Genomic DNA, 27,795 nt, shown 5'->3' on the forward strand with positions numbered 1-27,795 from the left:
AAAAAAAAAAAAAAAAAAAAAAAAAAAAAAAAAAAAAGAAAGAAAGAAAGAAAGAAAGAAAGAAAGAAGTAATGGGGGCAAAGTAATGGGGAACAAAGTCATGTTCTTCCCGGGGTCAGATGGTGACCATTTCTGCTCAATACAAGCCTCCCTGAAATGGTTCACCTCTGTCTGGATCTCCCCGATGGCTTGGGAGAGGTCTACATGGTGACCTGCTGGTTTTCTGCCCCAACCCCCACTCTGGCCGTAGGCCTTGCACACTTCCTTGCACACTTCTGAAAGCATCTCAGTAACTTCTTCCTGAAAGCCGCCACAAGTGGAGCTTGGCCCACCACGTCCTAATGGGGGAGAGCTAGGGCGTGGATGGGATGTTCCCACAGCTCCTGGACTCGGAAGCCTTCAATAGATAGCAATTAGGACTGCGGTTAAGGTCCCTTAAGGTCAAGGAGCAGTGCGTGGGGTGTTACAGGTCTGCGCGGCTGAGGCCATTATAAGCCAGTTTTAGGAAAGGAAGAAATGCAAAGGGAATGCATGCAAGATGGCTGGGACTGGGCTAAGGGACTCCTGGCTGGGGATGCGGCTCAGCTGGTAGAGTACCTGCTAAGCATGCAGGAAGCCCGGGCTTCCGACCCCAGCATTGCATACAGCCTTGCATGCTGCTGCATGCTTGTAATCTCAGAGCTCAGACTCAAGGTCATCCTCAGTGATAAATGCAGGCCAGCTTGGGTTACATGAACTCTGTATCAAAAAAATAAATAAACAAACAAATAGTAAGCAGATAAAGGAAAAAAGAAGCAGGAGAAAATAAAAGAAGGAGGAAGAGGAGGAAGAAGAAGAATGAGAGGAAGAAGAGGAGGAAGAAGAGGAGGAGGAGGAGGAGGAGGAGGAGGTGACCAAATAAGCAGGGTGGTGGTGGTGCAGGTCTTTAATCCCAACACTTGGGAGGCAGAGGCAGGTGGATCTCTTTGAGTCTGAGGCCAGCCTAGTCTACAGAGTGAGTTCAAGGACAGTCAGGGCTACACAGAGAAACCCTGTCTTGAAAAACCAAAAATAAAAATAAGCCAACAACAACAACAACACAAAGCAATACCACCAAGCAAACAAACAAGCTACAATTCCAATTGCTAGGGCCGTCTGTCCTAACTGAAACCTCTCTCCCTCTCCCCCCAGCTTCTATGATGTCACTGTTTCTTTTTTCACTAATTTGTCTGTGTGTCAGGAGCGCCTGTGCTGTTACAGCGAGCGTGTGAAAGTCAGAGAACAACCTGCAAGAGTCAGGTCTCTCCCCTGACTTTGTGGAACTCAGCTGAGGTTTGGCAGCACGTGGCCCTTACTAGCCTGGATTACAGGGGGTCGGTCTGTTTGGTTGGTTTAATTTTTTAATCTTGTAACACACATACATTTGGGGTATTTTGTTTTTGTGCTTGGTGAGCACAGAGATCACAGAGGGCGTCCAATTCCCTAGGGCTGAAGTTACAGATGGTTGTGAGCCACCATGTGCGTGCGTGCTGGGAATTGAACCGAGGTCCATGGTTACAGTTTAAATGTAAAGGATGTTCTGCCCTTTGCAAGAAAACAAAGTGGATATTCTGCTGGGCGTGGTGGCTCATACCCGTAACCCCAGCACCTGAGAAGCTGAAGCCGGAGGTTTTCTGAAAGGGGAAAAGTTCAGGCTATATCATGAGTTCTAGACCAGTCTAAGCTATATAGTACAAGAGTCAGCCTTCAGGATTTAAAGTGTTCTATCACACTAGGAGTCTAGCTCATATGAAGAATCCTGGGTACTAAAACAGGAAACGAATATCTCCATACAAATTCCTGATGACTTCACACCCACATTCTGAAGTCTAATTAGATTAATTCCCCAGGGCATCTGTGTATTCTTGGTAGTGTGCAATTTTTCAGTGTCAAAATAAAGCCTTATTCTTTCGTGTGGGCGGGGCTTGCCGGGAAACACGCATCAGGGCTGAGCTAGGAGTCAAGGATGCCGGACCGGAGCCTCAGTCCTGCCCACAGCTCACTAAGGCCAGGCGTGAGCTCCCGAGAGCCCCACGGTCAGCACGTGGGCAGGTGCAGAAGTCTCAGAGCATGCTGGAGATCCTGCTCTTCCCTACCCCGAACCGCAGCGCATCCACGGTTTCAGAGCTAACTTACAAACGGCAGGACGTGCAGGTCCCTGGTCTGCCCGGTGGTGCTGGCTTTGCCTCACCTCTGTTAACCAGAAGGGCTGGGTGCAAAGCTTGTCCCGAGGAAGAAGAAAAGACTGAATTTGTGCTGGTGGCCATGCTGTGCTCATCCCAAACAGAAAGTGTGACGGGTAAAGAAAGGCCAGGGCAATGAGGAATGGCTGTTAGTGTTCTATCTATGCCCACCTAGAAGTCAAGGGCGGCAGAGCTCACACCTCTCCCAAACCAGATACCACTTCCGGTCAAAAGAGAATCAGTATTGCCTAGTTTAACACTTGGCATATTATAAAGTGTCCTAATATAACTCCTAGAGCTACCAGGCCCAAGTGCCATGAACCACAGAAAAGAAACTGCTTTTCAAAGACAACTTTCATATTTCATATCTTTGTGTGTGTGTTTATGTGTGTGTGGTGGGAGTGGGAGTGGGTGCCAAAGCACGTGTATAGATGAAGGAGAAACGTAGCCAGACAGTGTTCATTTGGGGACAAAGAGCACAGGGGAGGTGACAATCTCTCTATCACCAACTTACTTTTACTCGGAATCTCAAACCATTCAAAAAGCCTATTTTTAGGTATCTAAGAATATATATATATATATATATATGTATATATATATATATATACATATATATATCTTAATAATTTATAATACATATACATGTTAATAATTATATACATGTATATATATATATATACACATTACACACACATACATACACACCAATCTAGCTCAGGGTCTTACATACGCTAAACAAGCACAGCTCCAATGAGCTACACCCCAGCTCTGTTTTGATGAATCTTTTGTAGAAACATAAATGTCCCTTGAGATTTTGATGTCCCAGGCTAGCATATGCTGTCAGGAAGGTAAGTGCCATCCTCCAGCCGGTACGAGGGACTCACAGCTTGGGCCATTTGAACTTGGCAGTTGTTCAATGTTATGGAGTTACAGAAATGATTTATTATAACCCAATGACAGGAAGATTGCTGAAGTTTGTAATTAACTGATCTCCCTTTTTCTCTTTTTGCCACACTGGAGATGAACCTAGGGCCTCCCACATGCTGGGCAAGTGATCTATCCTGGAGCTCAGGTTTCAGCCTTAACCTAATCACTTTAAAAACTGCTGTCCAAGGAGGCAGAGGCAGAGGCAGGAGGATCTCTGGGAGTTCGAGGCCAGCGTAGTCTACATAATGAGCCACATCAGCCAGGGCTACATAGACCATGTCTCAAACAAAACAAAAATGAATAACTACATAAACAAATACAATTCAAACCTGCCATTCATACTTTGTCTTTTCCCCACCCCAGTGCCAGGGGTAGAACCCAGGCTTCATGCGTGTGCTATGCACACTCTCTACCACTGAGCTATGGCCCCACCCCTTTTTTGACATAAATTCACTATAAGTTGCTCAGGTGGGCCTTGAACATTCAGTCCTTCTGTCTCTGCCTCCCAGTAGCTGGGATTACAGACCTGAGCCAACAGACCTGGCTTTAGTTCACTCTTGATACAAAAGTTTCTCTAACTTCCTGACATTTTACAGCTTTTCAAAGCTCACCTAGACTGCGAATGCTTTCTGCCATAAGGAGGTTTTTAGAAGAAAAGGGTGTCGTCACTCCTTAACAAAGCAGGATGTGGCTTAAGAGTGGGCTTTTTACCTAGAACAAGTGTTCGAAACCAGAAGGGTTTTTTTTAGGGCCTTGATGGACTTTCACTAAAGTCCCAAGACTGCATATAATCTGTTAAGATTGGTGCCAGTCATGAGCACCTGCCGCCAATCACTTGTGGCCACCCAAACTGTGCCATCAAATCCAGAAGTGTCATTCTGCCAAGTGAGACTTTAGCGACCCATCATTATCTCATTACCACAGCGAGGTCCCAAAGCCACCATGTAAGGAAAACCCTCAATCAGGGACTTGGCCTGGCCGCCAGGCCACTGCACATCCAAGCTTCTGACCACTAGACACAGCCGGAGACAGCAGGCCTTTCAACTCTGCTCTCCTTCATCCCCCTAGGCTGGCTTGCTTTCCTTTCCTTCTCTTTCTTTCTTCCTTCCTTTCTTTCTTTTTGTAAAACTGTTTTAAGATAACTGGTAGCGAGCATTTTTGCCTTAAAACCCGTGTTTTGCACTAATTTTTCCTGATAGTGTCATAACACGCTCACCTGTTCCTTCCATTAAACTATAAGCTACCCAAAGGTAAAGGCCTGTACTCACCATGCCTTAAAAACAAAACCAAAAATAAAAATTAAGTCACCCTTTTTTTTTTCCATTTCCACATACTTCATATACAGTATGGCAGGCCAATCTGCTATTGGCCATAAGTAAACTCACAAATTTATCAAGTTAGCTAAATCCAAATACTTTACATCTCTCACCATTTAAAATCCTTCCCGACATTCTCTTCTCTCCACCTCTGGTGCTAAGTTCAATCTCTAGTGCCTCGTCCAGGGCCAGGCCCAGGCCCAGGCCCAAGCCAGGCAAGGATTTTACCTGAGTCACATCCTTGGTAGCTTTTTGTTTTGCTTTTTCAGACAGGGTCTTACCACGTAGCTCCTGCTGACTTGAGAGTCACTATGTATTCCAGGCTGGATGCGAACTCACAGCAATCCTCCTGCCTCAACCTCTCCAGTGTTGGGGATTACAGATGTGAGTCACCAGGAGTGGCTCCTGTGTTTGACGTCCCCTTGTCTTCCACTCCTCAAAGATGCAGGAAGGACAGCCTTGCTGTCAGCTCTTCCTTTTTTTTTTTTTTTTGGTTTTTCGAGACAGGGTTTCTCTGTGTAGCCCTGGCTGTCCTGGAACTCACTCTGTAGACCAGGCTGGCCTCAAACTCAGAAATCCACCTGCCTCTGCCTCCCGAGTGCTGCTGGGATTAAAGGCGTGCACCACCACGCCCAGTTTGCTGTCAGCTCTTTAGCCCAGCTTCCTGCCCTCTTCTGGATCACCAGCTAGAACCTTCACCAATATGGCTACGAAAGATCCACCTCCCTAAGTCACTCAGGAACCAAGTATCTGCTGCCTTCTGGAGTTATGCCCTGTTGTTTGAACACATGCCTAGGCTTCCATTCTGTTGCTGACCTTGACTTCTGATGTGCCCCCACCAAGGTGAAAAAGAAAAACCAAACCAAACCAAACCAAACCCAATCAGAAAAGAAACTAGCACTCTTGGGCGAACAGTTTGCCTACTGTGGATGTGTACAAGTTGCTTTCAAACTATGTGTTACATTTATTTTCAAAATGGGCATTTGCACCGGTCACCTGACATTTGACAGCCGAATGAATGGGAACCTCTTCGACAGAGGATGTTTATGAAATGAGTTAGTTATCTTGGGAGCCAGTGCTCCCGGGATTTTAGTATTAGCAGAAACTACTGTAGTCTAAGGAATGGTTATGTAAAAACAATCAAGGCAAAGAAAACAATTTAAGGGGGATGCGCAGCATTTCCCTAATTGCCCTAACCTTATTTTGACATGGCATTTCTTGGCCTCATCTTGGATGGCAACACCACCCCACACTTTCCCCTCCACACCCTTCACAAATGGAATTCAGAAAGGTAGTCAGCGGGCACTTAGGATTCATCACTGAGGACTGGTCTCCGGGCACATTTCGGCGCAGTAGCCGCGGTTTCTTCCCCATCTTCACCCAGGCCATTGCACGGCAAACCTATGACCAGCCTTTCCCCTGGTGCTCGAGTCCAGAGGAAGGCAAAACAGGCCCTGCCCCACGGCCAACGGCCTCCCTTTCCCGGAGATGCCCTGAGAGCTGTCCTGGCGTCCTCTGATCGCCCTCGATAGGACCGTTCCCAGATACAAGCTGCTCACTAACCCACCTGCACCCCCAAACGAAGGATCCCCGCGAGGTCATCCCCTCTTGAAACCGTTTCGTTTCCTCTGGGCAGCAGGACAGAACCAGGTCCCCGGCAATCGTCCCTCCGTGCTATCTTAGGATCTCCCCTACTGCTGTCCCCCTGCGGACCAAACACCGCAGCCCCCCTCAAATTCAGAATCTGAGGTGTCTCCAAGATTACAAGTGCGCTCCAACCGCCTCGGGGCTAAAATCCTCACTTTCAGAGAGAAGACCTTACCTCTCTCTCCCGGTACCCCCGAGACCCGAAACCCTGCGCTTGCCAGGCCGCCCCGCCCCCGGGAGCAGCGCGGGATCCGCCCGCACCTCCAAGCGTAGAGATCGGCCCCAGAACTCCAGTCAGGGGCGCGCGCAATTACGCAGCCCGGCACAGCGCGGGCCCCACGCCCCCGGGGAACGCCCGCGGGTTGCTGCTCCGGGAGCCGGGACCTAACTCCACGCCGCCCTGAGGTCGCCGGGGCCACCCGATCCGCGCTCCCTCTTTGCTGGGCGACGACGCACACCGAGGCCCCTCGTCGCGCCTCCCGCCCAGGCCGCCCGCGGCCCGGCCCCTCACTCACCCAGAGCTCAGTACCCCAGCTCATGGTGCAGGGACCGGGAAGGGGCCCCCGACCCCCTTCGCCGGCGATCGCTGCGGCCCTCCGAACCTTGCGAATGCGGAAAGCCCGCCGCTTCCTCCGGCCCGCGCCTCCTCTAGCCCGAGCTCGCAACCTCTCGTCGCTCCGCGCGGAGCAAAATGGCCCAAGGAAGCAGCAGCAGCGACCGCCGCAGCGCGCCCGCCCCGCACCGGAGCCGAGGGGCGGGATGGGGCGGGACGAGAGGCGGGACGGGGCGGAACCGGACTGACAGCTCGTGCATACCGTCCCTCCCACAGGCTCCCTTTGGCGCGGTTGCCCCGAGTGTCTGGAAGGACGCGAACCCCTGGGGACTTCTCGACGTCATTAGTATTCCGCAGCCAGGGCGCCCAACTCTTTTGGGACCTGCGCTCCCCGTCTGCAGACTGGGCTGCTGGTGATCACGTCGCTCCATCGCCGTCTGCCTTCTACCCATCGCGCCTAGCGCTGTTTTGCATTTCAGAACTTTCGCCTGGTGCCCACCGACGCCCACCTTAGAAGCTCCGGGAGTGGCTTCTCCCACTATCCAGACACTGTGGAGGCCCGAAGAGCTCGGCAGCGCGCGTAGGAGTGGGGTCTGGGACCGTGACGTCGGTGCACAGTGTACACCGGACGTTGAAGGGAACAGCAATCCAGCAGATCCAGGAACCCAGGGAAAGAACTCGGGAATGTGAGCCCAAAGAATTATAATCAGTTCTTTTTTCTACCTGTTTGGCCAGGAATCTCGGCAGTGAAGTTGTTAACCCGCTGAAGGACAGCAGACTCTCTGAAGGACCCATAGAGATTTTGGAGGGTTCAAATTCAGCCTCTGCACTCTCTGGCTGGGAGGTCTAGAACAGACTTCACCTCTATCTAGGGGGAGAACCTCAGCGGCCAAAAGGAGGCAGTGTCTACCAGTCCAGGCCTAGTGGTGTGAACAGAGGACGTGAACTGGCCAGTGGGTGGCTGACGCAGAATGGGAGCCATCTCATTAACTCTCCCAAAGCTCCACAGAATGTCATTTCTCACATGCTGTGGAGAATCTGGGGGCTTCCAACTGTCTCCTGAGAATCTCTCAGGTCCTATTTCCACAACCTTTCTTTCTCTGAATTCCGAGACTTCTCCTCCAGAGTCGTGACCTTCTTCTTCACGTTTCTCCACTCCCTGTTCTCTTGAACCTGTTCATCTTTTTCTACCAGGGAGTTAAATCTCCTTAAAGGGTGAATCTCAGCCCAGTGTGTGCTGTCCCAGACTTGGAGTCCTAGCACTCCTGAAGCAGAGGTAGGAAGGCTGCTGCAAGTTCAAGGCCAACCTGAGCCACATAGTAAATACCAAGTAGGATGACTTGGACCACAAAGGGAAACCTTGACTAAAATAAAATAACAGTGATAAACAATAATGGTGTGGTATGGGGGCAGAGGCAGGTGGATCTCTATGAGTTATAGCTACATAGTGATACCCTGTCTCAAAAACCAAAAATAAGCACAAAATAATAAATTTATTTGAAAAGGAAAAGGAAAGAAAGAAAAAGGAAGGAGGGGTGGAGCTGAGAAACATTGCCTTAAACCTCAGGACCTCCTACTTCCTTCCCTGGGTAGTTAGTTACAACTATCAAAACTATTTTGGTCTGTCTTTTGTCAGTTTCAAGACACGGCCTCCACCCTTTGTGTCTGTTTTAAGTATTTTGCTCCCACATTTACCAGGTCTGAGCATTCTTTACTCCCTCGTCTGCCTGCGGGGTATGTAAGCATCAAGATGGTTAGCCACCTTCCTTCCTAGGCAGACTTATGGCAAGGGTGAGCTGGAGGGCTTGGGACTGTAAGCAATGTTAACCATGCCTCAGGGTTGTTTTGTGTTCTGTATGCATGTGTATCAGTGCACCCATTCATGGCTGGGGCCCTTGTGACCCCTGGAAGTGACCTGCAGATGGTTGTGAGCCATTCATAGGGATGGAGAATCAAACTCAGATCTTCAGGAACAGCAGCCAATGCTCTTGGTCTCACTTAGCCATCTCCCCAGCTCCACAGTGCCACTGGGTTTTATTTTCTCCAAGCTGAAAATGGCCACTCTAGGGAGACCCTGCCTGCCGGTATCCTTATCGCTTTGTCTCTCTCCCTGCCCGTTTGTCCTTTCCTTTTCTGTCCACAAAATGATCTAATCTTGACTTCGGAAAACTAGAATGACCACTTGAAAAAAATAGTCCAGCCAGGAGGTAAAGCAGCCTGTGCCCTAAAGAGAAAGAAGCGGAAGGAACTAAGGAGAGAAAGATGCCGGAAGAGGAGACATTTTTATTCGAGTCAGCAGAAATTGTTAGCTGCAGAACCTCTGGAAGCCACTGTGGACTACAGGAGTCGAGCTCCTTAATGTATCTTTCACGTGGATAAGGCTGGACGGCAACTGGAAGATGCTTGAGGCAAAAGCTCAGAAAATGAAAGGCAAATGCAGTATTGATTCTTTAGTTGGGTCGTCTCACCCTAGCAAATGCTGACCTCAGCACAGCTGCATACCTGCTCCACCTTGAGTCACAAAGTTGTGGTCTTTGCCTTTGAATGAACTGAAGGCGTGGAAGGGGTTAACTCTAAGGCATCCAGACAAACACCACCAACTATTCCTGCATAGGCTTCTGGCTGTTTGGTTTGCTCTTTTTCTTCTTTCTTTCCTTCCTTCCTTCTCCCCCCTGCAGGGTTTCACTATGTAATACCCTTGACTATCCTGAAACTCTCTTTGTAGACCAGGCTGGCCTCAAACTCACAGAGATCCACCTGCTTGTGCCTCTCAAGTGATGATGGACTAAAGGCTCATGCCACAACCTTGTAAAGCTTAGTATATTTATATATTTATTTAGTTGTGTGTATATATGCGTGTGTGTTGGTATGCACATACAGCACATATTTAGAGGCCAGAGGACAACTTGTGGGAGTTAGTTTTCTCTTTCCACAGCACGGGTTCCAGGGATTGAATTTAGGTCATCAGGCTTGACAGCAAATGTCTTTACTGGCTGACCATCTTCTGAGTTCTTATTTTCTGAGACAAGATCTTATTGTGTAGCCCAGGCAGCCCAGAACTTTGGTGGGTGATCCTCCTTCTCCAGGTACCATTTCTGAGTAACTAGAGACAAATCTATCAGGTATTTGGTCCGTTCTAAACCTGGCTGGAACTAATGACCACTTGACTTGGGGTTTCTGAAGCAGACTGGGTTTTCTGTTTGTTGGGGATCCCACTGTTCAGTCCTTAGTCAGCGTGTGGCTTCTGGTAATTTACACCATGTGCACTTGAGCTATGCAGAGCTCAGTGCACGCAGCTGCAGTTTCCCCTCGCCAAACCCCAGTTTCCTCTCTTACAATACAACGGTGACCTCATGGCTCCTTCAGATGGAGAAGACAATTTCTGCAAAGCACTTAGCAAAGAGGACACAGATCCAGGTTTCCTTTCCACTGTGTGCCACAGCAAGGAAGCAAGGGCTTCCAAACTGCTCTTACACCCAGACCCACAGGCCCGAGCGACAAGGCAGATGATGGCTGTCTATCACTAAAGCTTCCCAATGAGATTTTTTGTTTTGTTCAATAGTTTCTACCCTATTTTAGCTTAAAATTTCCCAAAGCCCAACTTAAAATGGAGTTAAGTCTCAATCCACCCCCTTGCCCCTTTTATTCCGTGCATTCATGGCTGGCCTGGAAATCCCTATATAGACCAGGTTGCTCTTGAGCTCACCAAGATCTGCCTGCCTCTGCCTCTTGAGTGTTGGGATTAAAATGGCATGCTATCAAGCCTGGCTTATTGTTTGGTTTTTATTTGGTTGGTTTTTGTTGTTGTTTGTTTTGCAGACAGGGTCTCCCTGGATATTCTGGAAGTCTCTCTGTAGATCAGGCTGGCCTGGAACTCACAGAGATCTGCCTGCCTCTGCCTCTCAAGTGCTGGGATTAAAGGTGTTCGCCACCAGTGCCAGACTTTGTTTGTTTTTTAAAGATTTATAGCTGGGTGTGGTGGCACACGCCTTTAATCCCAGCACTCAGGAGGCAGAGGCAGGTGGATTTCTGAGTTCGAGGCCAGCCTTGTCTACAAAGTGAGTTCCAGGACAGCTAGAGCTACACAGAGAAACCCTGTCTCAAAAAAACAAACAAAACAAAANAAAAAAAAAAAAGATTTTTTTTTTTTATTATATGAGTACCCTGTTGCTAGGAGGGCATTGGATTTTATTACAGATGGTTGAGAGCCACCATGTGGCTGCTGGGAACTGAACTCAGGAAAGCTGGAAGAGCATCCAGTGTTCTTAACTGCTGAGCCATCACTCCAACCCTGTTTGTCTTTTTTCAAAGACAGGGTCTATGTAGTCTAGGCTGACCTCAAACTTACTGTGTAGCCAAGGCTGGCCTTGAAGTGACCTAAGTCCGAAAAAATGCATTTAGTATTCCTGTAAGCCCACAACTGTTGGTGAAACTATGGTAAATTGAGAACCAGCTGCAGCCCAGTATGCAGCCAAGCAGACGCAGGATCAGGGTAAATCTAGGAACTGTCTAGTGAGCGCAATCTTACAACTGCAACTAGACTTTAATACCCTATTGCTGAGTTCTCTGGACGTCTGCAAAGACTGTCAATCATGAAACACAGTCTGTCACCAGTTGAGCAGGATGTAGTGTCCCAGGTTGAAAAGTGACTCTCGGGTTCACCTCCAGCTCACCTTCAGTGGGCTGAAGCCACTGGACTGACATTTGCTCACTTGCCAAAAAGACGCTTTAAGAGTTTCTTCTCTGTCTCAAGAGATGCCTGAGGTTCCCACTGCAATCTGGAAGACATGGCCAGCAGATTCTACCAGGCCCCGACAAACCTCTGCTTCCTTCCACTGTGTTAGCTTTGGGGTCTCAAAGAACTCTTCTAACAAGACACACAGACCTGTGGGACAGTTCAGCAGGCAAAGGAGCTGCAGCCAAACCTGCCCACTGAGTTCTGTCCCCATGACTCACAAGTCAGAAAGAGAGAATAGATTTTGAAAATTATCCACCTTCCCCCCCGGGGGACATGTGTCCTTCCCACATACATACATACATGTAATAAAAACTTTGGTAAAAGGAAAAACAGACAGCAGTTATATCTTATTTCCTCAATTGTCCAAGCCCAGTCCAAATCATGTCAATAGCACTATAAACAAACTACAAATTTAAATTCAAACCCTAGTTTCCTACCAGTGGCAACTTTGAACTGATCCTGCAAACCGTAAAGGCTCTTGATTGAGAGAACAAAGCCAGGGCTCAGGAGCTCTGTCCTTCCTGACCTCCAGGCTTTTCCAGTCAGCCCTAGGTTTAACGCCCCTTGAAAGCTCTGACAGGGAGAAGCAGGCATAACTTGTTTTGTTACTCAACAAGATGTGCGGTTGCAGCATCCTGGTTTCGCAAATGACCTTTTCTGGAAACTCAGAAGTCATGTGTTACACCTTGCAGGAATGCAGTGTTTGAAGAACAACGTTCCATACTGACTCCGTGCAACAAGTTTTCAAAGACCTGTAAGGGGTCTTCCATGTTCCTTCCTCTGGATTCCACAATAACCATATCCATAGAGTTCCCTTTCCCATGTGGACAGACAGACATCCTCACACACTGCTGAGCAGATCTGATTGCTATGGCCTTATAGAAGTTCTGCCATAATTCTCAAGGTTAAAAATGAAGAATCGTAAAGATCTAACTTTAAGTCTGGTAAAACTTTACTGCAACGACACTACAAAATTCTTCTTTGGATAACTTTTACCACTAAGAGGAACTGAGAATATCTGAATATTCTGATTTTTAGTATTAGTCAAATTTAAAGACAGACTTTCTAAAAAGTGGCATTGAACTTTATTATCTATTGGTCTTTATTATTTTTACTTATGTGTATATGTGTGAGTGTGTGTGGTGCCTGTGGAGGCCAGAAAAAGATATTGGGTCTCCTGGAACTGGAGTGACAGGTGGTTGTGAGTTTCCTGATGTGGAGGGTGGGAACTGAACTTCTGTCCTCTGGAAGAGTAGCAAGTGCCCTTAACCACTGAGTCATTTCTCCAGTCCCACATTATCGCCATTGTCATTGCCATCGTTGTCATCCAGGGCTTCACTATGTAGTCCTGGCTGTCCTGGAACTCACTATGTTGACCAGGCTGATTCCTAACCTATAGAGATCCACCTGCCTCTGCCTTCTGAGTGCTAAGGGTTATTATTATTATCATTAGTATTATATTTATGTGTATGTTTGCCTGCATGTATGTGTGTGCCAGATGCCCACAGAAGCCAGAAGAGGCCACTGGCTCCATTGGAACTGTTGTTACAGGTAGTTGTTAGTCACCATGTGGGTTCTGGAAACAAACCCCAGTCCTTGGCAACAGCAGTGCCCTTAAGTGCTGAGCTATCGCTCTAGCCTGACGATTACCAGTTAAGGACTGAACCTTAAGAAGCAAAAGTCAGACGGCAATATAGTGCAGTGACTTGTCCAGCATGCATGAAGCCTTGGTCTAATCTGCAGTTCCATAGCAAAAAGGGAAACCCTACTTCAGAATTCATCTGTTTATGGTTAAGAGCACTGATTGCTCTTCCAGAGGTCCTGAGTTCAAACCCCAGCAACCACATGGTGACTCACAACCATCTGTAATGAGATCTGACGCCCTCTTGTGGAGTATCTGAAGACAGCTACAGTGTACTTACATATAATAATAAATAAATCTTTTAAAAAGTTTTTTTTTTTTAAAAAAAAAGAAAGTAAAAATCACTTAAGTAGGAGCTGAGAAATCGCTCAGTAATTCAGAGCTACTCTTCCAGAGAAGTTAGGTTCAATTCTCATCCCCCACAGGGTGGCCAACAACCACTTATAACTCCTGTTTCAGAGGATCTAATGGCCCCTTATGGCCTCTCCATACTCCTGTATGCACATGGCATGCATACACACACACTCAGGCATACACACATACACATAAGTAAATATATCCCCAACAGGTGACTTTTACCTCAGACTCTCTGTCATGGGGTCATAGCTATGCTACCATGCCAGCTTGCTTCCTTTTTTAAAATATAAACTTATAAAAATCAGACAGGCTAGGCTAGAGAGGCAGCTCTGCAGTTAAGAGTGTGCACTGCTAGCCGGGCAGTGGTGGCGCCCGTCTTTAATCCCAGCACCCAGGAGGCAGAGTCAGGTGGATTTCTGAGTTCGAGGCCAGCCTGGTCTACAGAGTGAGTTCCAGGACAGCCAGGGCTACACAGAGAAACCCTGTCTCGAAAAACCAAAAAAAAAAAAAAAAAAAGAAAGAAAGAAAGAAAAAAGTGTGCACTGCTTTTGCAGAGGAGGACCTGGACCTGAATCTGGTTCCCAGCACCCATGTCATGGGGCCCATGACCTGCTTTCAGCCCCAGAGGTTCTAATCCTCTCCTGGCCTCCAGGAACCTTGCACTCATACACTCTCCAACCCCACACATACACATAATAAAATAGAATAATACATCTTTTTTTTTTTTTTTAAGTAAGAAGCTCTTCATAATATTGGGCAAGAAGCCCCAAGAGCCTTCTGTGGCAGTTTCAGTCCTGGTTTCACAGATGCCAGCTAAAACTACCCAACGGCTGTATGATCTTCAAAGAGCTACCCAATGTTCCCTGACACTGATCTCACACCTATTAAACAAGTGGAAAAATCTGGGTTATCTACATAGCTTTCCGGTCCAACAACGCATGCGATGGCCTCGTTCTCAATGAGGCAAGACAGGCTTTTTTTTTTTTTTTTTTTTGTCCTGGGCTTTGTGAGCAGGGTGAGTCTGCCTGTGCTGGTGGGTCATTTATACATAGACAGACTGCCTCTGAACTAATCTAACCAAACCCGATCTGAAGAAAGGAAATAAGACATCTCACAGAACTCTTATGCTTTTAAATGACATGGCATACAGATACATCACATAGCCAATTAAGGTCACTCAGAAAATAATTTCTCACCTCTCTGTGTAGGGCTGCAAAAGAGTAATTCCAGAGTTTCCTGCTCTAGGTTTCATTATCTGTAAGGGGGTGGGATCAGATGAAAATCCTGTTCAAACATGGAAGATTGCATATTTAAAAGAGATGGCCCAAGACCCAAGCGAAGGGAAAGGCTAGCCACCAGCCAGCCAGTGTCACTGCCTTTCCCGCCCATGAAACTGACATGCATCTTAAGATAAACCCCAACCTCTGTGTCTCCACCTGCGGGCTCTTCTGTTGCCTCTGAGGAGTGTGACTGAACTTGGACTGTTTTTTTTTTTTTTTAGATTTATTTATTTATTATATGTAAGTACACTGTAGCTGTCTTCAGACACTCCAGAAGAGGGCATCAGATCTTGTTACAGATGGTTATGAGCCACCATGTGGTTGCTGGGATTTGAACTCCGGACCTTCGGAAGAGCAGTCAGTGCTCTTACCCACTGAGCCATCTCACCAGCCCGGACTGGTTTTTTAGTCAGGGGAAGGATTAGGAGGTTTATCAGTGTATGATGATTGTGCAAACACAGAGGCAAACCTAGGACCTTCTCTGGCTCCAAAACCATCTCACTTTTAGTTCTGTATTTTCCCAAGTCATTAAAAAAAATTAGACAGCATAGTCCCAACAAATCGATTTGTTTGTTTGTTTGGGTTTTCAATTCGAAGTTTCTCTGAGTAGTTCTGGTTGGCCTTGAACTCAGAGATCCACTCGCCTGCCTCTGCTTTCCGAGTGCCTGGATTAAAGATGTGTACCACCAACCACCTCCTGGTTCCAAGTGAATTTGTTGAAGTTCACAGTTTGTGGCATTAAAGTATATCCTATTGGGCTGAAGCTAAGAGTTCCTGTTCTTCCAGAAGATTGGAGTTTGGGTTCCCAGCAAGCACACTGGATGGCTGACAACCACAGGTAACTTCAGTTACAGGGATCTGATGCCCCCTTCTGGCCTCTATGGGTACACCCCATGGCATTTGTAAACACACATAAAAACAAACTTAATTACCTATCTATATGTATTTATAGATATAGATCTATCATGTTGGGTTAGAGACATTGCTCAGTGGTTAAGAGCACTTACTGCTCTTCTAGATTCCTGAGTTCAGTTTCTAGTACTCATGATGTCAGGCAACACACAATTGCCAGTAACTCCAGCTCCAGAGGCTCTGACACCATCTTCTGGTCCTCTCAGGTACCAACACAAGGCATACACATACATAAAAAACTTAGAAAAGCAACCAACCAGACCTTCAAAATACATCCTGTTCCTAGTTCCAGTTAAAAAGCCACAGGAATCTGATTCTGTCATAGGTGTTCACACATCTACATAGTGGTGGTCGCCTGGTAGTAGAGTTCCCTGTGCCTTTTATTGTGTCTTACTTTGCTTAATTACATGCACATACACAAAAGCATATGTTATTGTGTGTACAGTTAAAAACAAGAATCCAAGAACTAAACCAACTTGATTATCAGCAATTTTTTTTTTTTCAAGACAAGGTTTCTCTGTATAGTCCTGGCTGTCCTGGAACTCACTCTGTAGACCAGACTGGCCTCGAACTCAGAAATCCACCTGCCTCTGCCTCCCAAGAGCTGGGATTAAAGGTGTGCGCCACCACTGCCCAGAGGCTATCAGCAATTTTAATACGAGTGTTTCCTGTAACCCCTGGTACCAGGGACCTACTACCAAGTCCTTCCATTAAGTGCCAAGGACTAGAAGCAAAGTTTCCAAAGAGACTAAAATAGAAAACATTAAGGCTCAGACTCCAGCGGTGGCATGAAATCACACAAGACAAAAGGACGCATCAGTTAAAAATCTGCATGTGATCCCCAGCTCAGACTGGACAAAATGACCATTTCTAAAATGCATAGAGTTTAGGTAGAATGGAGGAACAGCATGACACCTACCTCTTATCTGATTAGATTGTCCCAAAGATTAAATGCTACTTTAAAAAAAAAAAGCCTAGTGGATTGCTTCCTATGGGCTCAATAAATCCTATTATTGCAACTATTTCAAGCTTTAGTTTGTGTAAAGGGCCTAGGATAAGAATAAGTCAAGGAATCTAAGACAGGCCAGCAATTTCTAAGTTATTACCACCGACGGCAGTCCAATCATCTGCCAGGGTCAGTGGCGAACATTGCGGGTTCCAGACTTTGGTTCAACCCCCAAGCCCGGCGAGGCAGAAAGGAGGCCCGGCTTGAACTTGCCCCGCCATGGTTGCCATGGCAAACGCTTCAGGGTCCTCACAGGGGCTTTGCCGGAAATCCGCCCTTGGAGGCCAACTGAAGAGTGCCGAGGTGATCCGCTCAGGTCCCTCGGTGACCAGAGTTGCATTTTGCAGTAAAATGATCTCAAGGACCTCGGAGGCGGCAGCCGCGCCCCCTTCCAGAGCACGTCCGGGACGCCGCGCTTTGACCCGGAAGTGAGTGGGAGAGGAAGCAGCTGGTGATGCTGGAACAAACATGGCCGTCCCGGTACCCCTCGGCCGCTCCGGCTCCTTCTGCCTGCGGCTGCTACGACTGCTGGCGTTGCTGGAGCTGCTGGTCCACCCCGTCTTGGGCCGCGTCCATCACCTGGCGCTCAAAGTAAGGCCTGGCAGGCTGGGGGCAGAGGCAGGGAGTGGCGACGGGGGGCGCGACCGCTGTCCCGGGCTGAGCCAACTTCAGCCCAGCGGGATCTCCAAGTTCGGCCCCTGAGCCAGGGGGTCTGCGCCGCCCTGGGGGGATGGACTACGCCGTGCGGCCGCCTCGGGTAGTCTGGTCCCTGCAGGTTTGAGGTCGTGAGGAAGGGGCCCAGCCGCGGCCTAAATCCCCAAAGACCTGGGAGGCCGCTCCTGCGATTCCTGCTGGCTTCCCTGGCTTCCCCGTTGGTGGCAACCTTCCCCACTCACCCTTTCCTAACTTAAATTCCAAGTTCTCTTGTCCGCGATCCCCGCCCTTCTGTGCCCCTTGATCTGGCGCTTTGAAGTTGTGCGGAATCTTAGCCCGTTTCCCTGCTTGGTTTAGGGTGCTTGGTTGACTGACCGAAGCTAGGATCCCCAAGAGGAATTCAAATCTCTCTTGAAATACATGCCTTGATTTCAAAAAGGAAAAATAAGAAAGAACGAGCCTGAGGATTTAAACTCAGCGTCCAAAGTGTTTCTAAGTTGTGGGCTTTTTTTCATTCTCCCTCTGTGGTCATTGCCTAAGGAAGATGTTTATGATAGGCCTGAAGTGAACACCAAGAACCGCTATGGTAACTAATCCACAGTAGAAAGTTCTCTAAGGCTTACACAGGGTTGTCAGCCTGTTAATATACCTGGAGAACAGAAGATGACGTCATTATGACTCAAAGCCTTGTAGCTTTTCCTAATAGTCAGTGTTCCAAGAAGTTGTGGATCCGGACACAGCTGTCTGTAAAAACACTTTCCATTAGGTGTGAAGAATCAAGGCTTGTGAATCTAGAGTTTAAAGAGTACAGACAGACTGTAGATTTGAAACCTGGCCAAATCCGTACAGGCACACTTGGGCTGTCAGCTTTTGATGGTAAGTTAAAATGATCTTGAGTAAAGTGACTCTCACCTACGGCAAGACAGATCAGTCTTGGCTCCTTATACAATCCACTGAAAGCTGCAGGCACTCTCCCCAGAGAAATGAAGGCCACACAGCTTTCTTGGCCTTTCTGTAGCTTCATAATCCCGGTGCAGTTTATCAAGGTATCCGAGTTTGTGGACTCATCACTCTGAGGCTAAGAACTCCTGATTTCTAAAGTCTCCCATTTTTGAGGTTTGCAGATTGTTTTTATTGAGTATATAATTTAGTTGAGTTTATAAAGCTTAGGGATTAGAGACAAAACTTGTCACAAGACACACTGGGATCACATCTCCTGCCTCCCTGTCCAACATTTCTAGTGTTAAAGTGTCTGGCATCACTAGGTGAACACTGGCAGTATTTATATTGGCCAGCCTGAGCGATCAGTGTATTCCAACCTTCTATACCAACCTTTACATATGGTGGAAGCAAACTTAGAGCAGTTCTGTGGTTGACTTCTCGTTTGTGTCAGATGACTTGATGGTTTTCTCTCTTGTAAGGTTCCTAAGATTATCCTAGAATCGGTACTAGAATCTCTTTTCTTAGACAGTCTTTACTTGTTATTTAAGGGGAGGACATTTACCAGCAGAGGGTCTGCCAAAGAAGCATAAGATGGTCTTTCTATGCTTGAAGTTGGGAAACACAGGCTTGATCAGGTTAGAAACCCAGGCTTGCAAGAACATGAAGTGATCACCAAATGTCAGGAATATGCATTGATTTAAAAAAAAAAAAAGATTCATTTTTCTGTGTGTGTGTGTGTGTGTGTGTGTGTGTGTGTAGGTCCCTTGGAACTGGAATAACAGGCAGTTGTAAGCTGTCCCATGTGTGTGCTGGGAATTGATCTTGGGTCTTTTTCAAGGTGCCATACATCCTCTTAACTGCCAAGCCATTTCTATAGCATTGATCCTTATAAACATGTTTTAACATGGACAATTTCAAATGCACCAGAGTAGGTACAGTTGTGTAATAAACTCCCATGTACCTGTCCTGTGCCTCTACAGCCATTAGCAGCTAATCCTGCCTCCTGCCCGCCTGAGGTCACCTCTCTGATCTCAATGTCTTTAGTCTTGTAAATAAATTCAACAAACAGAAAGCAAACAAACACAACTTTTCATTTTCAGTTCCCTTTCTTTATTTTCCATCTTTCGTTCGTTTTCTTGGTCTCCTTGCATCCCTTATACTCTGACCTTCCTATATATTCCTTATTTTTCAAAAGCAACTTTTTTGAAGGTGTAATTTGTATATATAAAAGACATACATTTTCATCGTTAGACCCTCATTATGATTCTTCTTCATGAGCTTCTATCTTGAAGACCACATTCCTGCTGTGTGTTTTGTAGAGCTGTCCTTGCAGGTACTTTGTGAGAAATGGAGTTGTCCAGCAGGTAGACTTTTGTCCCTGCCTTCTTACTCTTTTTAGATTTATCCATGTTGTGCCATGGTTCAGTAATTTTATCTTTTGTGTGGGCATGTACTGCGTATGCATTTGTTTATGTGCATGCACTGAGGTGTTTATATAGAAGTCAGTACAGGCTTGGACACCCTTACCTCCTATCTTGTTTGAGGCAGGGAATTTATTTTTCTGCTTGCTGTTGTATCTTTCAGCTTAGCAAGTTTCTGGGAGCTCTCCTGTCTCCAGCTCTCCTAGACATACATGCTGGAGTTACAGGAGCGCTACCACCTCTGGCTTTAGGTGGGTCCTGGGGGTCCTCCTGCTTGTAAGCACTTTACCCACCGAGCCCTCTCCTTAACTCACTCAGGAATGTGATGTTAGCTATTGTTGAATACCAGTGCCCTCTGTGGGGGATCACCGTTTGCCTAGCCAGCTGGTCTCTCTCTGCCCAGTACTAGGATTACAGGTGCAGGCCCCGTGCCCATCTCTGGTCCTTTTTTATTATGATGGATGTCCTACCAACATCATTCATGTGCAAGTCTGTGAAACTTGGGTGACACCCAGGGCTGGAGTAGAGTTGCTGGGCCATATGGTAGGGTTGTATTTAATTTTTAAAAAAGATTTATTTATTATTATATCTAAGTACACTGTCTTTGGACACACCAGAGGAGGGCATCAGTCTCATTATGGATGGTTGTGAGCCAACATGTGGTTGCTGGGATTTGAACTCAGTACCTTTGGAAGAGCAGTCAGTGCTCTTAACCGCTGAGCCATCTCTCCAGCCCCCTGTTGCTGGTTTTTTTTTTTTTTTTTTTAAAGACAGTTTCTCTGTGTAGCCCTGGCTACTCTGGAACTCTCTCTAAAGACCAGACTGGCCTCAGACTCAGATTTGCCTGCCTCTGCCTCCGAGTGCAGGTGCTGGGATTTAAGGCCCAGCAAAATTAGAATTCTTAATGTGAAATTAGCTTGCAAGGAATTCAGTGAAAAAATAGGGCTTGGGGATGTAGCTTCGTAATGGAACACTCGCCTAGCATGCATACAGCTTTGAGTTCAGTCCCAGCATTGCAAAAATCAAACCAAACCAAATCAGGAGCTGGATGTGTAGCTCAGTAGTGTCACATTGCTTGGCATATCCAAGGCCCTGTTTCACTCATCACAAAAACAAAGGCGGCAGTGCATTGCCTGCATACCTTATCTGCACAGGTAGTCTGGGACAGCCTGAGAGAACCAGGGAGTGAGCTGATCCTGTCAGTCTATTCTGTAAAGTTTAAGGAATGAAACTGAGCTGTTACCCTTCTTGCTTTACTTACTTATTAGTGTGTGTATGACATGTATGTTCTCAAGCACAGGTAGGTGCTCATGTAGCGTGGTGTGCATGTGGAGGTTAGGCAAGAATCTTGAGGGTTAGTCCTCGCCTGTCCCAGAGGGGCTTGCGCTCCTCCTCACTGTATACAGCAGGCTAGCTGGCCCATGGGCTTCTGACGTTGTGTGTGGCAAGCACACGCACAGGGCCATCTCCTCCGTCCTGGTTGTTACTATTATTCTTTTATGTTTATTTATCTAGTGTGTGGTGTAGTCTGTCTCTGTTTATATGAGTGTACACATGCATTTCTGTCAGTGTATATGTGTGTGTACATGCATGCATGACATAGCAAGCATGTTGTGTTGAAGAATAATATGGGAGCTGATTCTCTCCTTCCACCATGTGGGTCCACAGGACCAAACTCAGGTCAGCAGTCTTGATAACTGGAGCCTCTGCCTGCTGGGCTATCTTAATAGCTTTGATTACTTGGGATTTTTTGCTTATTTTTTTATTTTTTTATTTTTTTTTGAGGAAGGCTCCATATGGCCTAGGCGTGCCTCATACTCATGTGACCAAGAATGGCTCTGCACTCTTTCTTCCTTTCTTTCTTTCTTTCTTTCTTTCTTTCTTTCTTTCTTTCTTTCTTTCTTTCTTTCTTTCTCCCTTTTTCCCTTTCTTTCTTTTATTCTTTCTTTCTTTCTTTCTTTCTTTCTTTCTTTCTTTCTTTCTTTCTTTCTTTCTTTCTTTCTTCTTTCTCTCCTTCCCTCCCTCCCTTCCTTTCTTTCTTTCTTTCTTTCTTTCTTTCTTTCTTTCTTTCTTTCTTTCTCTCCTTCCTTTCTTCTTTAAGTGGTTTTTCTGAGACAGAATTTCTCTGTGTAATAACCCACAATGTTTTGGAACTCACTTTATAGACTAGACTGGAACTCACAGAAGTTTGCCTTCCTCTGCCTCCTTCAAAGTGCTGGGATTAAAGGCGTGCACAGTAAAACCTGGCTTGTCTTTGAACTCTTGATCTCATGCCTCTACCTCCCAATTATGGGATTACAAACACAGGCTACCCCATCTGTCTTCTTTACCTTTCAGGGAAATAGTTCAGTATGTTGGGGTAGGGTGGCCAGACCTGTGTGTTCAGATGCTCTCATTGTCTTCTGTGTTGATTGGCAGTCCTCCTCACCCTCCGACCCCAGCCTGTGTACCCTCCCTCCCACTTTGGCTTTCTTAGTAACTAGACCACTGGCTACTCATTTCTCAAGCTGGAAATCTGTCATTTCACCAAGTCACCAAGTTTTGTAGAGTACTCTAAATAGCTCCCAGTCTCCCGTCTTCTAGTGTGTTATTACCACATTTGCTGCTTCCTGTGGCCAACCCTTATGGCTCTGGAACCAGTGTAGTCTCTAGCATCTTCTAGCTTATAGAGTTTTACATTTTACTTATTTAGCCCACTAGGGTGATTCACTGTATGTATGTATGTATGTATGTATGTATGTATAGGCAGGCGCCTATATGCCACAAGAGGGCATCAGATCCAGGATAGATGGTTATTAGCCACCATGTGAGTGTTAGGAATTGAATTCAGGACTTTTGAAAGAGCAGGCAGTGCTCTTAACCACTGAGCCATCTCTCCAACCCTAGAGTGATTTTCTTAAAAAACTGGATCTTATCATCTGTGCTGGCTTGAATTAGAAGCCTCCCCCATGGTCGCGGGCGTTTGAATTCTCGGTCCCCGGTTAGTGGTGCTGTTTGGGGAGGCTTAGGTGGTGGTTGATTGGCTAGAGGAGGTGTGAGACCAGCTTTGAGACTTAAGACTCCCACCATGTCTAGCTCACTGTCTTCTGTTTCATGCTGGAAGTTCAAGATATGAGCCCTTAGCCCCCTGTTCCAGTCGCCATGCCCCTGCTCTGCCATCATAGACTCTTATCCCCTGTAACTGCAGGCTCATGTAAACTTCCTCTGTAAGCTGCCTTGGTCTTGATGATTTATCACAGCAACAGAAGGTAATTTTTCACTGTGGGTGAAACTTATCAGTAGCCCCTATTTTTCCCAGGAGGGATGTCCATGCTCATTGGCAAGTCAGCTTTCTCTCTCCAGAGCTACTGTCCTTGCCCTTCTTGCAGATGTGTGCAGCTGGATGAAGTTTTCCTCAGACCTGTTACTTCCAGCTTCAATGGCATTATTTGCTCCCTGGGGCTTCCTTCGTACACTCCGTCCTCTCACCAATCACCAGTAGCTCTTAAGTAGCCAACAGAAATGCACAGAATCACATCCTGAAGCCATGTGACAGGAGGGGAGGTCAGCACAGTAAGCAGAGATGTCGAAATGTGAGTGTGACATCTGTGCAGATGTGGGATCATAGAATAATGGGGCTAGGAGATGCTGCTGCTAAGTAGTCTTAGCACTTTGCAGTACCCACCTTATACTTGTACAGAAATATATGCTATGTAGCCTAATGTTTTAGAAAGAAATATCCATGAGCATTCTATAACTTTGGATTCAAGGATTGTTTAAATGTAGCTAATGAGTTTGTGTGTGTGCATATGTGCACACAGGTATGCATGCCTGAGCGCATGTATAAAGGCAGGACTGGGGTGCTGTGTGTCTTCTTCCATCTCTGTCATCCATTCCTTTGAGACAGAGTCTCTCTGAACCTAGACTTTGTATCTTCAAGGTTGTAAGTCAGTAACCCTAGCCATCTTCCAGTCGCCTCAGAGCTGGGGTTACAGGTGTTGTGGTGATGGGATCTGAACTCCAGTTCTTTGCAGAATAGGACTTAGACTCTTCACTGCTGGAACATCACTTTTCAGCCCCAAGAAGAATTTCAAAAAAAAAAAAAATTTTTTTTGTTTTGTTTTGTTTTTTTTAAGTACTACCAGGAGGGCTGGGGTAGAGGCCCAGATGGTAATGTGTGTGTTTGGCTTACAAATTTGAGGACTTGAATTCAGTCGCTAGCATCCATGTAACAAATGTCAGGCATGCCAGCATTCATTGCGATCCCAGTGGGGAAGCAGAGACAGGACCTGGGACTATCATGGGTCAGTCTGGTCTAATCTGTAAGTTCCAAGCAGTGAGGCCTTATCTCCAAGGTAGAGTGAAGCACCGAGGCTGTCCTCTAGCCTTGCACCATGCAAACACACACACACACACACACACACACACACACACACGTTAGATAACTACTAGCAATATTAACAGGCTTTCTTCAGAATTAAAAAATAAAAACTCATATGACAACATATATCACACAGTGTTAAAAAAAAAATGTAAAGACTGGACGAGAGCTCTGCAGTCTAAGGTCAAAGGTGAGCTCTCAGGCTGGTAAGGTGCTCAGCAGGCACCACACTTGCTGTGCTAAGCAGCCCACCTGAGGTCAATCCCTAGAGCTCTCATAAGGCGGAAGGAGTGACATGGGGTTGTCTTCTGACCTCCACACTGTGCCCACACTCTCCTCCTACCAATAATAGACAGTGACAGTGGTGCTGGTAAGAAGGTAAGCAGCCACAGTATGTCACGGACTTTCAGTCTGCAGGCATGGTACAAAGGTTAAAAACATGGATGCATCACAGTTCCAACTCCAGGGCATTCTTTTCTGCCTCCAAGGGAATACATGTATGCAAATAGATAGACAGACACAGGAAATAGAAATAAACCTTAAAAAGTCTATTAAAAAAAAAAACAAAACAAAACTAATAGGAGCCGGGTGTGGTGGCACACCTTTAATCCCAGCACTTGGGAAGCAGAGGCAGGCGGATTTCTGAGTTCGAGGCCAGCCTGGTCTACAGAGTGAGTTCCAGGACAGCCAGGGCTCTACAGAGAAACCCTGTCTCAAAAAACCAAAAAAACCAAACCAAACCAAACCAAACCAAAAAACAAAAAACTAATAGGAGTAAACACTATATAAACAAAAATGCCTCATAAAAAGCAGCAGCTAGCTAACAGACAAGGAGCACCTATAGACATTCAGAAAATGTAAACTGAGTCACCAGCAGCTTGATTTTTTTTTTTTTTTTTTTTTTCTGAGCTTGGGAACCTTGAGGTCTGGCATCTTCCTGGTTGTTCTGGCTAGAAGGAACAGGACTCTCCTGGGCTTTGGAGGAAAGAGTTACAGTTTCTAGTAAACTCTGAAGTTTTACTGCTAGATTAATACATCCTAGAAGCCAGCACAGACAGGGCATGTGTGAGAAGAGGCCCACGCCAGGCAGTGTGGTTACAGTAGAGCCTCAGAAATGACTGTATGCTCCTGGTGTGTGTGTAGAGCTGTGATGATGTTTGGACAGATGGATTACAAGCACAACAGGAAAATGTATCCACACAGCTCCAGGAGGGATGGATACATTGTTGCTGAAAATGGAAGTTGCAGATCTATATAAGCATTATTGATTTAGCCAGATTTTAAAGCTGCTACTTTGTGATATTTATGGTTCGACCTGTGAGTCCTCCTTCCTTCTTTTCTTCCTTCCAAGCAGCCTTCTGCCCAGGCTAGCCTTTAACCTGCCACCCTCTGACATGGCCTGGCAAGTAGCTGCAATTATAGGCAGGTATCACCAAGCCTTGGCAGGGACTGAGGTTTTTGTTTTTTGAGTCAGGGTGTAATTCGTCTCAGGCTGGCCTCAAACTTGTTAAGTAGCTGAGTATGGCCTTGAACTTCTGATCTTGTCTCTACCTCCCCAGACATGGGATTTTAGGTGTGCATCATGGTTGGTGTATGAAGTGCTGGAGATCTGAACCAGAGCTGTGTGCATGCAAGCTCTCTAACAACTGAGCTACACACTCAACTCTAGAGATAGTTTTGTTTGCTTTTTTTTTTTTTTTTTTTTCTTCTGGATATAGAGTCACATTCTTATAGCCCAGGGTAGCTTGTCATTCATCTTGTTGAGGCTGGCTTTGAACTCATGGCATTCTCCCTGCCTCAAGCTTTCAGAGCCAGTATTTCTTGCTTGCAGATATAAGTTAAAAACTACAAGAGGACCCAGCCATTTCCCGAGTGAGGAAAGGGATGTAGAATGATGAGATCCAGAGAGGCACAAAGGACTTATTCGCTCACTGATGCTCTTTCCCTTTGTTTCCCTCACCATGTGTCTAGGCACCTGATGCTGGGGCCTTTAGGGACGCAGACTCCTTCCTCTAAACGGAGTGCCCGTCCCAGACTGAGTGTTCTGTTGTCCACGTGCTTCCCAGCCAGCCACCACCTCAACCCGGCTTCTGCCAGCCCAGTAGTAAGATGGTGATGTCTCATGTCAGTTGACTGTTGGTGAGGTTTCAGATGTCAGCATTTTTATTAGCTTTCTGTTGTCTTTTAAAAACTTATTTTGTTCTGTATACCTGAATTTTTAGGTCAACTTACTTTAGTAAGAATTCACTTTTGTCTGTCTGTCTATATAAAATACATTAAAAAAAAAATTGGGGAGGGGACAAGATCTTACTTAATAGCTCTGGTTAACTTAGAATTCACTATGTAGACTAGGCTGGACTTGATCCCACAGAGAGCCACCTGCCTTTGCCTCCCCAGCACTGGGATTAAAGAATAAAAAAGTTCTGTATAGCCCAGGATGGCCCTTCAGTCTATAATCCTTCCTAGTGCTGGGCTTGCAGGTGTGTATGACCACATATGGCTTTAACTATTTATTTATTTTTTTATTTTATTTTTTAAGATTTGTTTATTATATGTAAGTACACTGTAGTTGTCTTCAGACCCTCCAGAAGAGGGAGTCAGATCTCGTTAAGGATGGTTGTGAGCCACCATGTGGTTGCTGGGATTTGAACTCTGCACCTTTGGAAGAGCAGTCGGGTGCATCTTACCTGCTGAGCCATCTCACCAGCCCTTTAACTATGTATTTTATCATTTAAGAATTTGTGTTTATCTTATGTGGGGTGGGGTACATATACATTGTGAACATGCAGGTGTTGACTTGTGGGGCCGGTTCTCTCCTCACTGTGTGGCTCCTGGAAGGTGATCTCAGGGTATCAGGCTTAGAGGCAACAAGTCCCGTACTCACTGAGCCCCTGCCTCTGCCTCTGCCTTCCCAGTGCTGGGATTAAAGGCTGCTGCCACTACCCCTGGGTTTTAAGATAAAGTTTCAGTTTAACAAAATAGATCATTGAAAATAAGAGTAAGCCTTTCAGAATAACTTCCCATACTCTGGAATCATGGGCTGCATTTTTCTCTCTGATGACTACATCCACCTTGGTGTGGTGCATCTACAAGGCTGAAGAAAGATTTTGAGTTGAAAGTCAGTATGGGCCTCTCCATGAGATCCCATTTCAAGAAAAACAAAAACAAACAAGACAGAACATTAATCCACAGTGTTTCATTTTCAAACTAGGGCTGGCCCTCTGTAGATTGTTGGCAGAGCGCCTGTGAGGAGAGCCAGGCGAGAGCGGCACACTCTTAATATTGTCCTTGTTTGGGTATCTAGGTACGGTGATGTATTCCATCATTTATCTACTTTTGAAGCACTTAGGACCCAATCTAGCGGCTCATTTACACATTCCAGGCACCATTCTCTCTCTGAGCTGCATCCTCACTCCAGTACAGTGTTTTATGTCCCTGTGACCTTGACTTTACATAGATGAATGATATTGTTGAATTCACCTGATCTACAGCTTACTGTGATCAAGTGTATAGCACACTGTTGTTGTTGTTCTTTTGGCCCACTTTGGAGATACATACCAAGATACTTGTAGATGAGTTGGTGGGTCTTCTGGGATTTGTTCCCCTAATTGGCTGAGGGGTGTGTGTAAGCAGGGACAAGCCCTGGCACTTTCGACTCCTGTGTAATACAGACTAGTTCAAAGCAAGATAAAAGATGCACTGTTTATTTGCTTGTGAAAGGCATGCAGTGAGTAAGAGCCCAGGTGTGGAGTTCCCGCCTGGGTTGGGTCTGCTTCTCTGGTCCAAGCCAGCGCTTACCTGTCTGGGCCTGTTTCTTCCTCTGTAGCCTGAGCAGAGCA

At 46.3% G+C, this 27,795-nt stretch overlaps 2 protein-coding genes across 13 annotated transcripts in view; one reads left to right on the plus strand and one right to left on the minus strand.

Annotated features, from left to right (window-relative positions):
- The window catches only part of Fnbp1 (formin binding protein 1), a 116,206-nt gene extending 109,376 nt beyond the window's left edge, over positions 1 to 6,830 (minus strand). For all 12 annotated transcript variants that reach the window (XM_029536097.1, XM_021192117.2, XM_021192116.2 and 9 more), the window contains exon 1: positions 6,607 to 6,830. In XM_029536097.1, the coding sequence (XP_029391957.1) occupies positions 6,607 to 6,630 (24 nt within the window). In that variant the 5' untranslated portion in view covers positions 6,631 to 6,830. The remainder of the gene's footprint in view (positions 1 to 6,606) is intronic.
- A 10,174-nt stretch (positions 6,831 to 17,004) lies between these two features.
- The window catches only part of Gpr107 (G protein-coupled receptor 107), a 60,882-nt gene continuing 50,091 nt past the window's right edge, over positions 17,005 to 27,795 (plus strand). Inside the window, exon 1 of the mRNA XM_021192394.1 lies at positions 17,005 to 17,170. Coding sequence (XP_021048053.1) covers positions 17,048 to 17,170 — 123 coding nt within the window. The 5' untranslated portion in view covers positions 17,005 to 17,047. The remainder of the gene's footprint in view (positions 17,171 to 27,795) is intronic.

The sequence above is a fragment of the Mus pahari genome, chromosome 3 (genome assembly GCF_900095145.1).
Source record: "Mus pahari chromosome 3, PAHARI_EIJ_v1.1, whole genome shotgun sequence".
In the NCBI taxonomy this organism is placed as follows: domain Eukaryota; kingdom Metazoa; phylum Chordata; class Mammalia; order Rodentia; family Muridae; genus Mus; species Mus pahari.